Below are 13,969 nucleotides of genomic sequence, written 5' to 3'. Positions count from 1 at the left end.
AATGCTTGATATGCAATCCAAAGCATTAGACAGATTCCAAGTATTGTAGTAGATAGGAAAACTATCATGCTTTAAAAGGTCTTATATGTGTTGGCATAAAGAATGTGCTAGTTTTGTGGTCAAATTCCACATGGATCGATGCACTATATATGACTATAGCGATCGGGATGCTCTCATTGTCACTGGGACATTGTACAATGACATCTTGTAATAAGCTGTCCCAAAGTTTTTGCTTCGTGCTATTATGTGTGTAGTGTATATGTTGAATTGTAGCCCCACTAAAGCATTGGCTGAATGTACACCTTATGAGGCTTGAAATGTTGGAAAATCAGTGGTGTCCCACATTCGTGTCTTTGGTTATTTGGCATATGCTTTGGTGCCACAGCCATGAAGTCATAAAAAGCAAGACGAGATTGTTAAATGCATTTTTATTGATTATAGTTGCAGAAAGTAAAGGATACTGCTTGTACCAACCCTCCATGAACAAGATTTTTGTTAGTAGAGATGTGGTATTCGTTGAACATGCTGGTCAGCCCTTCATGGACTGCAAGAATCAGTCCAATGTGGGGCCTTTGGATATATTTCACAGTTTGTTGTTATTTTTTCAGCAAAGTGCACCCGATTTTGGTCAATTTCAGCAACCTATTGAGGGTTTATAGTAGCAAAATCAGCAGCACTCACATGCTGAATAATAGTTTGATTTGCAGCCCATTGATCAAAGCCTTACTGATGATGAATTGGTCAATGAGAGGGGGTGTTGAGAAACCACATCATTCCATACAGTTTTCCTTTTTCATTCCCATTTTTGGTTTCAATTTCCAGCCCCAAAAAGGCTATCTAGGGTCTTTTGAGTGTGTTGGAGCACCATACGAGAGACTTTAGTGGGCGAGACTTGAGACTGTTCGTGCCTATATATACAGCACCTCCCATTCATTCTTCACCCACTTTTTTCATATGCTTCGCAAGACCATCATCTCTCTCTCCTCTCCTTCCGTTGTCTCTATCCCTGTTGCCAGGGGCCAGTCTCTAGCTTCGTTGGGCTATGTTTATGACAGTAGTGGCTTCTCGTCTCCAGCTGGTGACCATCCACATCTTGGCGACAACACTCCACTTCCTTGTGTCAGCATCTTCCATTTCATGTTAGCTCCATCTTTTCCAGGTGACATCATCTCTAGGCCCTGCTTGCGTTTTGACTTCCTAGTGGTTTCTCCATAGTTGGCGATCTCCTCCTCCAATTGGCAACAACCGTTGAGACTACTATTGCTTGCGTTTAGGAAGCGTGCCTCATGATCCTCCACTTGGCGTCACATCATAGCTGGTGCTCTTTTAATTTCTCGCTCTTCCGTCTTCTCCGACATCACACTTTAGGTTTGTGTTTGTAGACTCAAAGGCTCCTCATCCTCCGACAACAAATTGCTTGCTCCAGGCATCACCAATCATCATCCTTGCATTGCAGATTCAGAGGCTCCTCTTCTATGATAATCTCCTTGCTCTAGGCGCCATCTCATCATGCCTGCGTTTATGGCATATGCACTTAGAGGCTTCTTTGGTAGTCTCCTTGTTGTAGGGCATCCTTCGTGATACGACATCCTTGTATCAAATTCACTTCATTATTTGAGTCCTCTATCATCTTGTTCATTTGAGTTTCTCTTCTCTTCTTAGTGTTTGCCATACACATTGTGTTTCTCCTTGCAAACGCTACTGTCTCTCTAGTTGCTCAGCCATTTCTTGACATGGTATCAGAGTTAACCTGTTTTTCTTGACAAGGGCTGCTGTTTGGGAATCGAAAACAATTGCTAGATGGTTGTTAGATACATTATGGGATAGCAATCAATCCTTTCCATGTCCCCAATGAACTAGAGCAGACACTCACCATGCATAGGGTAACTTGCTTGTGCAGGCACTTGTAGTTATTGTATGCAATAAGGAACCTCTCTCTCTACATGATGTTTTAGAGGATGAGCATTGGATGGCAGGGGTGTAGTCAGAAATGGACTCTATTCATAAAAATGGCATATGGGAGCTATATGACTTGCCTAATGGTAAGTGTGTTATGGGCATAAAGTGGGTTTACAAATTAATATGTAGATCTGATGGTAGCATTGATCACTACACGGCATACCTTGTTGCCAAAGGATATATCCAACAACATGGGATTGATTATGATTAGAATTTTGCACCCTCTTTACATATGGTCACTATTCACAGTGTCATTGCTTTGGCTGTCCATTTTGATTGGCATGTGCATTAGTTGGATTTGAAGGCAACTTTTTTGAATGTTGATCGTCGTGAGGAGGTTTGTGTCAGACAACATCTTGGCTTTGTTTAGAAAAGCTCAAAGAGTAAAGTGTGCTGGTTGCGTAAGGTCCTGTATGGTTCAAAGCAGACACCTAGGGCATGGTACGAAAAGATACATGTATATTGGATTGGTCTGGTCTTTAGGAGTTCACACTCTGAAAGCACGCTTTATGTTTGCAAAGATGGGAATAACCTCTTGATTCTCATTCTTTATTGAATGATATGTTGTTGACTAGAGCTTATGAGACACACATTTCAGCCTTAAAAGCTGAATTAGAGCATGCTTTTGATGTCTTAGATCTTGGCCACTTGCACTACTATCTTAACATACAATTTACTGTAGTTGAAGGGGGCATTATTTTGTGATAGTCTAAGTATGTTGGGTAGCTTTTTGAGTGTTTTTAGATGCAAGACTGCAAGCCTATCTCTACTCAAGTTGAGATAGGCCATAGGTTTACACTTGAGGATGCAGGAGATCTATTCGATGCTGCTCTTTATTAGCAAGTTGTTGGTTGTCTACTATATTTGTATAATACAAGACTGGATATTTAGTTCGAGGTCTCTCAATTGACATGCTTTATGCATAGCCTTGGTACTACACATTGACAAGTAGTAAAACATGTCTTTTGCTATATTAAAAGGCACTCAAATATTAGGCCTTTTCTATCTTAAAGATACTTCTCTTTGCTTCCATGCATTTAGACAGTGATTGGGTTGGTTGCTCTGACATGTGGGTGTTTACTAGGGGTAATTGTTTCATGCTTGGTGATTCATGTATTTCTTGGTTGAGCAAGAAGCAGTCTTCAGTGGCCACATCTAGCTATGAGGTTCATACATGGTCACATTTACAGGTACATTGAAATGTGTATGGCTTAGACGCACGCCTTTTGTTCAATCTTCGTGCAGGACAGCAGTCACCCACTCCTATCTATACTGACACTCAAAGTGCCATGGCGGCTGCGAGGAATCTGGTAATTCATGCTCACACTAACCATATTGAGGTGCATTATCATTATGTCAAAGAGGGGCTCCATGCGGGGGAGATTGACTTGATTTATGCCCCTACATAGGACAACTTGGTAGATGTGTTTACGTAAGCTCCTTTTAGAGAGAAGTTTGAAGCCTTTGGCAAGGCTCTAGGCTTGATACCATTTGGGGATTGATTTGCCTATTCTTGGTATATGTTCATATCATTCACTTGAGGGGGTTTGCTACACTTATCGTGTTCCTTAGAAGTTTTGGTGTGAATGCTCCCTTATCCACGGGCCCTTTTTACCTTATAGCTAGATAAGTTTTTTTTAAATCCCATGTGAACACTTGTCTGTGGGTGTGTTACTTAGTACTTTAGGGATTGTACTTTCATATCATTCTCACATAGTGTATGTGACATTCCAACGTTGTGCTCTCTCTTGCCGTTCACTTGCTCACTATGCGTGTGCTGCTGAATCCTAACCTAACAGTAATTTTGCTTAATACTTGTAATTTTGAGCAAACACTTGTCTTTGTAGCCTCTACTATCCACCTTAGAGCACCCAAGCGTCATGGCTATATAAATGGAGGTCTCTGTTTTCAATTCCACAAGCCCTATTACTGGAATTTCAGCCATGCTTTGTGCTCTCCTATCTAATACTCAACTAAACAGTAGTTTCTAGTTAGCTTGATCATATCAAAGCACTGAAAATGAAATTCAGCTTGCTACCTGGTGTATGCAGAAATTAGGGTTTGAAAACCTTATTTCCAGATTTGCGGCAAGTTAGCCCCCTTGTATATGGTTCAAGCGCTCTATGCCCTTGGTTTGTTTCACTAAAGTCTTGTAAAGGGGGAGTGGTCAGTTCCCCTCTCATTGTGATGTCCTCTCTCTCTCTCTCTCTCGGCATCTCTTTCTATTCTTCTCTCTCACTTGCACTATCTTTAAATTTCATGGTGATAATTGATCATGTTGGATAGATCAAAGTATTGTCATTCAGCCATTCTCATGCTCTTCCCAGCGTTTACAGACCCTGTATTAGAATTCCTCTTGTGAGAGGTCAGTTTGGATATTTATTGTCTTTGGCTTTATTATTGTTATCCTATTTTGACTGAGGTGTTTATTCTATTTTTGGGGGGGGGGCAGGGTAGGGGGGAATAGGGTAAAATATCCATTCCAACTTTTGGGTTGTGTGTTTTCTGTCTTCCATAATCTGTGCTGAAGTTAGTTCAAGACAAGCATCATAAACACCCAATTCTGGCTAGATATGTCATCACCTTACAGTTGCCTGTTATGTTGCTTAGCTGATGTCATTCTAAAGCATCAAACATGTTTGTTCTGTCTTCAAAACTTATATAAGAGTGTTAGCCCTAGCAAATTGGGTCGTCAGACTTCCTGTTTGTAGGTCTTCTGATTAGGTGATTACAAAATGCGTATGAAAAAACTGACCTTCAGGGTAAGCAGGTAATCACTGTTGGAGCAAGTCTATCTCGGACAGCGGCCATGGATATACTGCAGCCATGCAAAGCTGAGGGTGGCCTGTCTTCAAAGCCTAGATATAGATGTTAACCCTAGCAAATTGAGTCGTCAGACTTCCTGTTTATAGGTGTTCTGATTAGATGATTATAGAATGCATGTTTAAGAACTGACTTTCAGTGTAAGCAGGTAATCACTGTTGGAGCTAGTCTATCTGGGACAGCAGCCATGGATATACTGCAGTCATGCAAGACTGAGGGTGGCCTTTGTGTGATGATAGTGATTCACCCTTTCGACTTTGAGGGCATGAAAAGGAAGAAAGAGGTGTGTTTGTAGAGGCCTATGCTTAATCTTACAATGTTTACTGTTTGTTCAAACTAATGATATGTTTCTTCCTACACTTGTTAAAATATAAAAAACAGCAGACAAAGTAGGGACAATCTTAGTATTTAGATATATGCCTTCTGAAACTAGTCTGCACAATGTGCAGAGAGTGCTATTATTGGCAGTGGAATATGCTTGTGTATGGTGTTACTTATCTTGTATGACATCATTTGTTTCAACCTTTCAGTGTTGTGCCATGGCTCTAAGATGGACAGGAGACAAATTTTTTGGCACTATAAATTTTGATCGAGTAAGAATGGAGTAATTCAGAGATTGAGGCGAGCTCCATTTTTGAGCCGTTGAAGCTCAAGGAGGCTTGGTGCTCAGCTCAGGCTTTAGCAAGTCATTGAGCAGCCTCAGCAGCCTTGCTAAGGTAGTCTATTGATGAAATTCTAGAGCACTTGAATGTGAGAAAATGCACCAGCTATGTTGGAGGGAGAATTGAGATGATGATAGTGAGTGAGCTGAAGCAAGAGAGTAGTGTAGCTGCTGAACTGAAAATATAGAGTGAAGGTACATTAGGTCAAGGGTTGACCTAACCGGCCTTCCATCCCTCAGTAGTGCCGATGTGATGGAGTACAACGATGATCAACCACCAAAGGGTAATAAGTTTAAGGACTTTCAAAAAGCCTCAAACTTCTCATGTGGTAATGCCTTTGTGAAAATGTCTACAATATTTTTTTGCATGGGTACATGCATCAAGCCGATCTCTTTTGCATAGCATCTCTCTTTGACATAATGGTAATGCACCTCAATGTGTTTTGTGCGAGCATGAAACATAGGGTTTTGTCCTATTGCAATAGTAGTTTGACTGTCAGAAAGAATGGGCGTAGGGGCCTCCAATGGTAAATGTAAATCAGCCAACAATCTGCGCAGCCATACACATCCCATTGTTGCGGTGAAGATTGCCTTGTACTCAGCCTCACAAGATGAGATAGCCTTGTAGGATGTTTCTTGTTTAGCTATGAAATGTAGGAGCGGCCTAGAAAAAAACACTGTCCACTAGTAGATTACCTAGTGTTTGCATCAGTAGCCCAATACGAATCATTGTAAGCTTGTAAGTGCAAGTCCCCCCCCTTGGAAAATAATAATGCATGTAACCGAGTACCTTGCAAATATCTAAAGATCTGCTAAATAGCTTACCGATGTATGGTATGTGGGTTGTGCACATACTTGCTCACTTGAGATATTGCATACTGAATGTTAGGGCATGTGTTGCAAAGGTAAATAAGACAACTAACAACCTATTGTAAATTGCAATATTAGATATCTCTTCACCATCATGCATAGATAGCTTTAAGTCTGGTTCCATAGGAGTGCACATAGGTTTGTAATCTTGTACGTTAAACCTATGTAACAACTTATCCACATACTACTATTGTGACATGATGATGCCATGTTGATTTTGAGTAAATTAAATATCCAAATAATAGTGTAGGTAGCCCATATATGACATAGCAAATTCATGTTTCAATTCAACAATTTTATCTTGTGTAGATTCAGTGAGTTGCATGTCATTCACATAAAGAATGATAATTATCAAGTCCCCTCCCTCATTCCTAATGTATAGAGTGGGAGCAGTTGGACTATTTTTGAACCCTTTGTTGGCCAAACAAGTATCAATTTTAGAGTACCATACACGAGGACCTGTTTGAGAACATAAAGAGCCTTGTGCAAGTTGTAAACCATTTGCAATTTTCCCTTAATCACAAACCTTGGAGGTTGGGACACATAAACATGCTCATGCAAATCCTCATTAAAAAATGTTGTCTTAATATCCAATAGATGTAGTTTTCAGCCATAGTAAGTACTTATCTCATTGTACTTATACATGATGTAGGAGCAAAAGTTTCCTCATAATCTATACCCTTCTTTTGCACATAGCCTTTCGCTAGCAACCATGCTTTGTACCTATCAATAGTGCCATCAGCCTTACATTTGAGTTTAATAACCCATTTTGTGCCAATGGCCTTCTTACCAAGTGGTGAATCCACAAGATTCCTTGTAGAGTTAGTGGCAATAGAGTCTAATTCATCCTACATGGCCTACATCTATTGTACATCTTGCTGAGCTTTATCCAAGGAAGTAGACTCATCATCATCTAATAGTGAAGCTCATAAACACGTGCTCATCACAATTATCTACTTCCATAAAATCAGCCAAATGGGTCCCCCTTGTATCATGTGCTACATGTCTAGCAGCCCTTCTAGTGTGTTGAGGTAATGGAGTATCCATTTTATTCTCTTAGGGAGTTCGTAATAGCCATCTTAGGACTGTTTTGGCTGCATCTATAGCATCCCTTTCGCGTTGTACTATATCTTCCATTGCATATGGTAAACCATAATCAAAACCTTGATGCTTGGGAGGTTGTGGTATAGTGACAACTCTCTATATTATGTCTATCCGGCCATTTATAGTAGGCACAAACTTCAAATAAAGTGGAAAAAAACCTCCAAAGACATCACCAATGTCATGGGTGGTTGGCATTTAAAGTTGATCATGTGAAAATGTAGCATTTTCAACAAATATGACATCCCTATTAACAAAAACTATCATGGGTGGGTTGTACAAGTGATAGCCCTTACTCTCCGAATTGTAGTCAATAATTATGCATTTTACAGTCTTGTCATCAAGCTTCTTGCGAAGCTCTTTCAGAACATGTGCATAGGCAATGCAGCCACGCATCCGAAAGTAGTCAACTTTGGGTTTCTTGTCATGTCAAGCTTGAAACATTGTGATCCTCTTAAGTATCTTAGTAGGTGCACGATTTAGTATATGATTTGTATATTGAAGACTTTCTAGCCAAAAATTATGAGGTAGCCCCCTTGCTTCAGCATACAACAAGTCATCTCCATGCCATGGTCCAGTAAATATGTCTCAAATGCACGAGATATGTACTTCCCCCCTCTATCTGTGCAAAGTGTTTGCACTTTTGAAGCCATTTTCAGCCTTAAGCTTTTCAATAGGGTGTTCAAAATGCATAGACACTTCACATTTTTCTTTCAGTCTATACACCCATGTCTGTCGAGAGTAGTCATCAAGAAAGGTGACAAAGTAAAGATGACCCTGAAGTGCATGTGTTCTCATGGGACCAAAGGCATTAGAGAAATAAGCTGCATTTTCTAGACAACACGCATTGCACCATCCTTCTTGAAAGCGAACCAATGCATATTGCCCGAAATACATCTATCACATGCATGGGGAGATGGGGGTCTCCACTGGAGACAATGCATTAACCATTTGATACCTTTGAAGGATCATTAGACCACCAAAACTCGTATGTCCATTGCGAGCATACTGTAGCTCCCCATTCTGCATTTTAGGCAAAAGAGTAGTAACTGCCAAAGCATCATGAGACTATCTATCATACGTATCCAACAAAAAGAGACCCTTATATAGGGTGTTGGATAGCTCAAGCGCATAATCCATCTCTTTGTCTCTGACAATGTATTTGTCATCCTCAAAGATGACTCCAAAGCCATGCTTATAAAAGCAGAGATAGACAACAAATTCTTGGTAATGCTAGGCACAAACAAAACATCAGCAAGAAATTGGAACCATTTACAGTAGTAGTAATTGTGACTAAACCTATGCCATATACATTATAATTGTTGCTGTTTGCACATGTAACACACTTCCTAGCAAGGGCTGAATGCTGAGAGGTGAAGAGAGACTTCTTGGAAGTGATATACTTTGATGCCTCATTGTCAAAATATCATGTGTGTTACTTTTAAGTTGCATAAAATGCTAAATTAGCCATCGGAGAATTTAAAGTACATGTGAGAAATGCCTAGTCCTCCTCTATAAAGTTAGCTGAAGTATCACCATCAGTAGATTGCTGGTTGATGTCTCCTGGACAGCCATGTCTCCTGGACAACCAAACTGGAGTCCTTCTCTTTAGCCAATCTCTTCGTGCATTCATTAGTATGGTTACCATGCTTCTTGCAACAATGACATTTCCCATTTTTCTTGGACTTATATGTGTCTTGGGCAGTCTTATTTGATGATTGTCCAATATCAACCTTTTGCTGATTTTTCACATTTTGCTTGACTTTTCCTTTGCAATAAGAGGCATTTCAACTCCACAAATGTAAGGGGTTGCTCTTACCCTCCCCTCAAAGGCAACATCAAAGAGGAGTGGAAACCAAGATATGACTCGGGAAGAGAGTTCAGTGTGATGTTTACCAATTCTGCATCCTGAATGACCTCATCAATGTTAAGAGGCTGCTCATACAAGTCTTATATGTGTGTAAGGTGAATTGTCATACTATCACCATCATTCATGTATACATTGGCCAACTCTTTGCAGAGGTAGGATATTGTAGACTTATTGTGTGTTGCAAACATGCACTCAAGTACATGCCAAGCAGATTTTGAGGTTCTACAAGACCGAATGTGTGGAATAATTGCCCTTTTCATGGACAAGGTGATCAAAGATAGTGTTTGTGCATGCTTGGAGTTCCATCTGCTAATCCTCGATAGGAGGGGGAGTAGGGGCAGCAATAGTAGCAGTAAGAACCTGTCCTCAAGCATTATGTTGAGGAATCTGAGGTTCAAGACCTCCTGGTTGTTGCTGCGAATCACCAGTGACATAGTTCCACAAGTCCTTTGCCACAAGAAGGTTGCGGTCCATGAAACTCCAGAATAGGTAGTTTGTGCCATCAAGTTTGTCCTCTTAAGTGAAGACACTAAGGATGCTACTCTAATCATTATCCCTTGGACGTGCCATGTTGTCAATGATGCACAAAAATGAGTAGCCAAACACCTCAATGTTGAAGTATACAGTGTATTCTTTTGACTACCAAAAATCCCCACGGGATTAAAATGTAGGTACCAAGCTGTCACAAATATGCCAAATGTGTCCAATGGCACATAAATCAATACTCAGCTTGCAAATGATAGCAATGCATTATTGTACTGCACTTGCTACGAAATGCGTACCCAAATATACAGCTGCAACAATTTAATGCTAAGTCTTACCAACATTTATTGAATTTTCTGAAAATTTTCCGCCCGATCTAATTGTAACAAACTTTAATGCTGCTGTACCACTAGTTATTTGCCTTAGAATGCATGTCAGGCATAAGCCCTAAGTTTCTTTCAGAAAATTTTAAAGAAATTGAAGAGATTTATACCTTATAGTCTGAAATTCTACATAAATAACCTCGAGATGCATGCCAACAATGAATTGCAGCTGGAATCCGCCTCTGATGCGTGCTGGAGCCTTTAGACCAAAAAGGCCCAAACGTCTTGCACTCTCTCAAATTGGGAAGAAATTCTTGCTATGTCAGGTTGTCGTGTCTTGATTCATAAGTTGGAAGCTTAATCGATGAAAATACCCAAAGTGTGGGCGTCTTTGAAAGCCTGCATAGAGTTCAAGACTCCATGGTGGCTGAGTCAGCTGAGCATGCGGTCTAGGTGGTGGCAGAGAGACTGTCATCGGGACATGTATTTTTCAAACCTCACTTAACATGTGGATTAATTTTTGACCACATGGTAGGTGTAACTGGGGTTAGTGTAAATTTATAAGCCGAGGACCCGAGGAAATCATGGATGTCAAAAGAAAAAGTTGCTATAAGTTATGCGGCACTGGTAATTCATGGTATCTGGTGCCAATTGTTAGCTTAGGTTATTCATTTGGCCATAAGTGTCAGTTGTTGGTGACACTAGAGAAGTGGTGTTTAATGGTACCTAACGCCAATCTGATGGTTAAAGATGGCACAGAGACACTCGAGAATGAAAGTTGTCTAGCTAATTTAATTATTGGCTAGCCAATTATTTTTTCAGGGCATCGAAATAATTATTAGATTAATTTTTAGTATTTAAAGACTGAAAATTAATATTTAATTATGGATAATGCTGAAAAAACCATTTGGGAAGGCTTCCACTTGTCAAAAATGCTCGTGCAAGGCTGAAAAACGTCTTTAGAGGTTGGAGAGAGGTATTTTTAGTGGATTCAGTCTGCAAGAGAGAGGGAGGAGATGTTGCTGGTCTGATTTGCAGCCATTGGAGGACCTTCTGAGATAGCCAGGGGTAGGAGAAGACCAATCAACAGTAGGTGATAACATCTATAGGCTGTTGAGACAGGGCAGCAGCAGTAAATGACAGTTTTTCTTCAGTTTTTCGCAAAGAAAGCCTGAATTTTCTCTCTCCTCAGCATTCTCTCCTATCTCCCAGCCTTTTTGCAGCCTTGCACCAAAGATTGCAGCATTGAGATCATCAGAGGCTGAGAAATTTTAGATTTCTTTGTTGTAAACTCTAATCTGCAGTAGAAATTAGGGCTTAGCAGTAGCCTCGGGAAGCATGCCGAGTTAGGCTAACTTACTCTAGTCCCTAGTGTCACTACTTTAATGCCTAAAGAGACACACACACACACACACACACACACACTAGATTGACATGTTAATAAGTGTCCACACCACACGAATTACATGGGCACTACCTAGAATTGGCAAATTGTAACATTGAACCCCTATTAAGTCGAACTGAAAGTTGGTTAGAAAAGTTCTAAATCTGTAGCTGAAATGCTATTCATTGAGCAGGGAAAATTAAGGCCTGATTTTAATCTCAACTTATAATTATCATATTTCTTTGGGCTACATTAACCCCTAAAAACGGGCCCAAAAAGATTTATTCAAAAGAAAGAAGTTACCTTACAAGTGGTAGGACAAAAGGCTCAAAGTTTCAATTTTGTCTTTCATTCCCATTTGCCAGCTTTAGCTTTCACCTTCGTCACTTATCCTACTTTACTGTTATTGCCATCTCTCCATCCTTCTACATTTACACTTCAGTCCTGCACCATGACCTCTTAGCCTGCTTCGGCATCATCCACTACATTGTTAGGAGGATCAGCTGCAGTTTGAGCCATTGTTATCATCAACCTTGCTGTTTTTGGGACTGTTTGCTTCTGCTGGAGGCTGTCTGCTGCTGCCTTATGCAGCCCTAGACCTGCTGTTGTCATCACGATTGATGTGCTGCTGTGCTTTCCAGGGGTCCTTACTTGCTGTGTTTTCACTCTTGGAGACCTGCAGCCATCGTGTCCAGCCTTGCTGGACTGCTACTGCTGCATGCAAGATCCGTCTTGAGTATGATATACCCTTGGAGTTGTTTCCGGTGTCTTTGACTCCTTCAAAACCTGAATGGTTGTCATAGTCTGTGGAGATTGTGGTGATGGTAACCCGTTACCCCACCCAATGAAGGTAGAGTGGTGGCAATATTACTGCCCTTCAAAACCATAGTGGTTGTCATGGCCCATGGAGACCTGCTGGTAATGTGGCTTTTGGACAAGCCTTCATAGTTTGTGCCCTTTTGGAATCCAAAATGGATGTATAAAGCAATGGAAGGCAAGGTAATGGCACAGATGGGGTTAAAGTAATAGAGGCCAATTTTTATTGATGGGGTCATTGTATAAAATCTTTACCAAGGTTTTGGCAAATATGTTGCAAAAATTACTTCCTGCTTTGATTTATCCTCAACAACCACACAAGCATTGGAGAAGAACTGGTAATGGTCCAACTTGACATAGAAAAAGCTTATGATCATGTCAATTGGCTTTTTTTACAAGGATTGATGGCTGCCATGGGTTTTGGCCCTCGGACGACTAATGTCATACGTATACTCAGTCAAGGTGGGACAGCACGAATTGTTGTTAATGGAAGGGTCTTTTCAAGAGAATATTCTTTCTCGTTCTTTGAGATAAGAATGCCCTGTCAGCCCTTTATCGTTTGCTTCAGTTACTCATCCCATGTTAAGTTTATTGAATAAGTTTGCCTTGGATAGAGATATTGTGGGTCTCACCTTCCTAGTGGTGCAAAATTTGCTGGTCAATCATTACTTGATGGAGATATTGTGGATCTCACCTTCCTATTGGTGCAAAATTTACTGGTCTATCATTGCTTGATGACTCTTTCATGTTCTAAGGGTAGAGAAAAATAATGTAGCTAGAGATATGGCTGCTTGGTCTTTGTTTAGACTAGCATCAGGATTGCATAGTAATATCCAGAAATAAATTCATATTAATTGTATGGAAATAGATTTGACTGACTTTGGATCGCAGGATAGGATTGTTCTGAGAGAGATGATTACTAGACATTTTGGTTATCCCATTGGGGTGAATGTGGCACTGAAGAATTTGTTGGGCTGGATGTCTGGTCGTATAAGGGATAGATTTATATACTGGAAATGTCAATACTGGCCATCACATGTTTGTCTCAAAGTGGCACATAGTGTTATGATTAGTATGATTTCATTCCTCCTACCATTGATCCCTTGGGCTGAGAAATCTTCGGTTGGATTGGGGCAACTGACTTGATTTATCCTTTGGAAGAAATAGGAAAGTCATTTGGGTCAAACTTGGGTGTCTAGGGACCATGTCAGTACTGCAAAGCATATGGGTGGGGCTGCTCTTTTGGATTTCAAGGAACACATGGTGGCTCTTCAATTAGCTCTCTTATAGGTCATCTATTTAGAGTAGCATCCTTGGGTGGATATTGCAAAAGATTTTATTGATGAGGTGTGGGGATTTCTCATGGCCATATACATATTTAGGTCCCTTGGTGGCATGTTTTGAGTTCTAACTTAGGGAATAATATATTCTATGCCAGTTTTGTTATTATGCTTGATCTCTTCCTGGCAAGACCTATTGTCTTTTACTTCTGAGCACCACTAGAGTCCAGACAAAATGTCAATTACTCATGACTGAAGTGTTGGCTATTCCTAGATTCTTGCATTGGCCAAATAAATGATTGTTCAGAAAGAAGTTGAATAGAATGGGGCGATTAGGTCCAAGGATGGTGGGAGATTTTGCGATTCTTCACTAGTCTAGATTTTATACTTTTTGGTTTG

General features: G+C 40.4%; 1 protein-coding gene across 1 annotated transcript in view; it reads left to right on the top strand.

Moving 5' to 3' along the window:
* The window catches only part of ARC3 (GTP binding protein), a 185,814-nt gene that overhangs the window by 80,977 nt on the left and 90,868 nt on the right, over window positions 1-13,969 (top strand). Inside the window, exon 5 of the mRNA XM_087674777.1 lies at window positions 4,931-5,065. Within this exon, the coding sequence (XP_087530903.1) occupies window positions 4,931-5,065 (135 nt within the window). The remainder of the gene's footprint in view (window positions 1-4,930; window positions 5,066-13,969) is intronic.

This window comes from Lygodium microphyllum, chromosome 3 (assembly GCF_053477565.2).
Source record: "Lygodium microphyllum isolate KBCC chromosome 3, Lygodium_microphyllum_v1.1.10, whole genome shotgun sequence".
Taxonomy (NCBI): Eukaryota; Viridiplantae; Streptophyta; class Polypodiopsida; order Schizaeales; family Lygodiaceae; genus Lygodium; species Lygodium microphyllum.
Note: the sequence above shows the minus strand (reverse complement) of the source record. Positions and strands in the feature narration are given on the sequence as shown.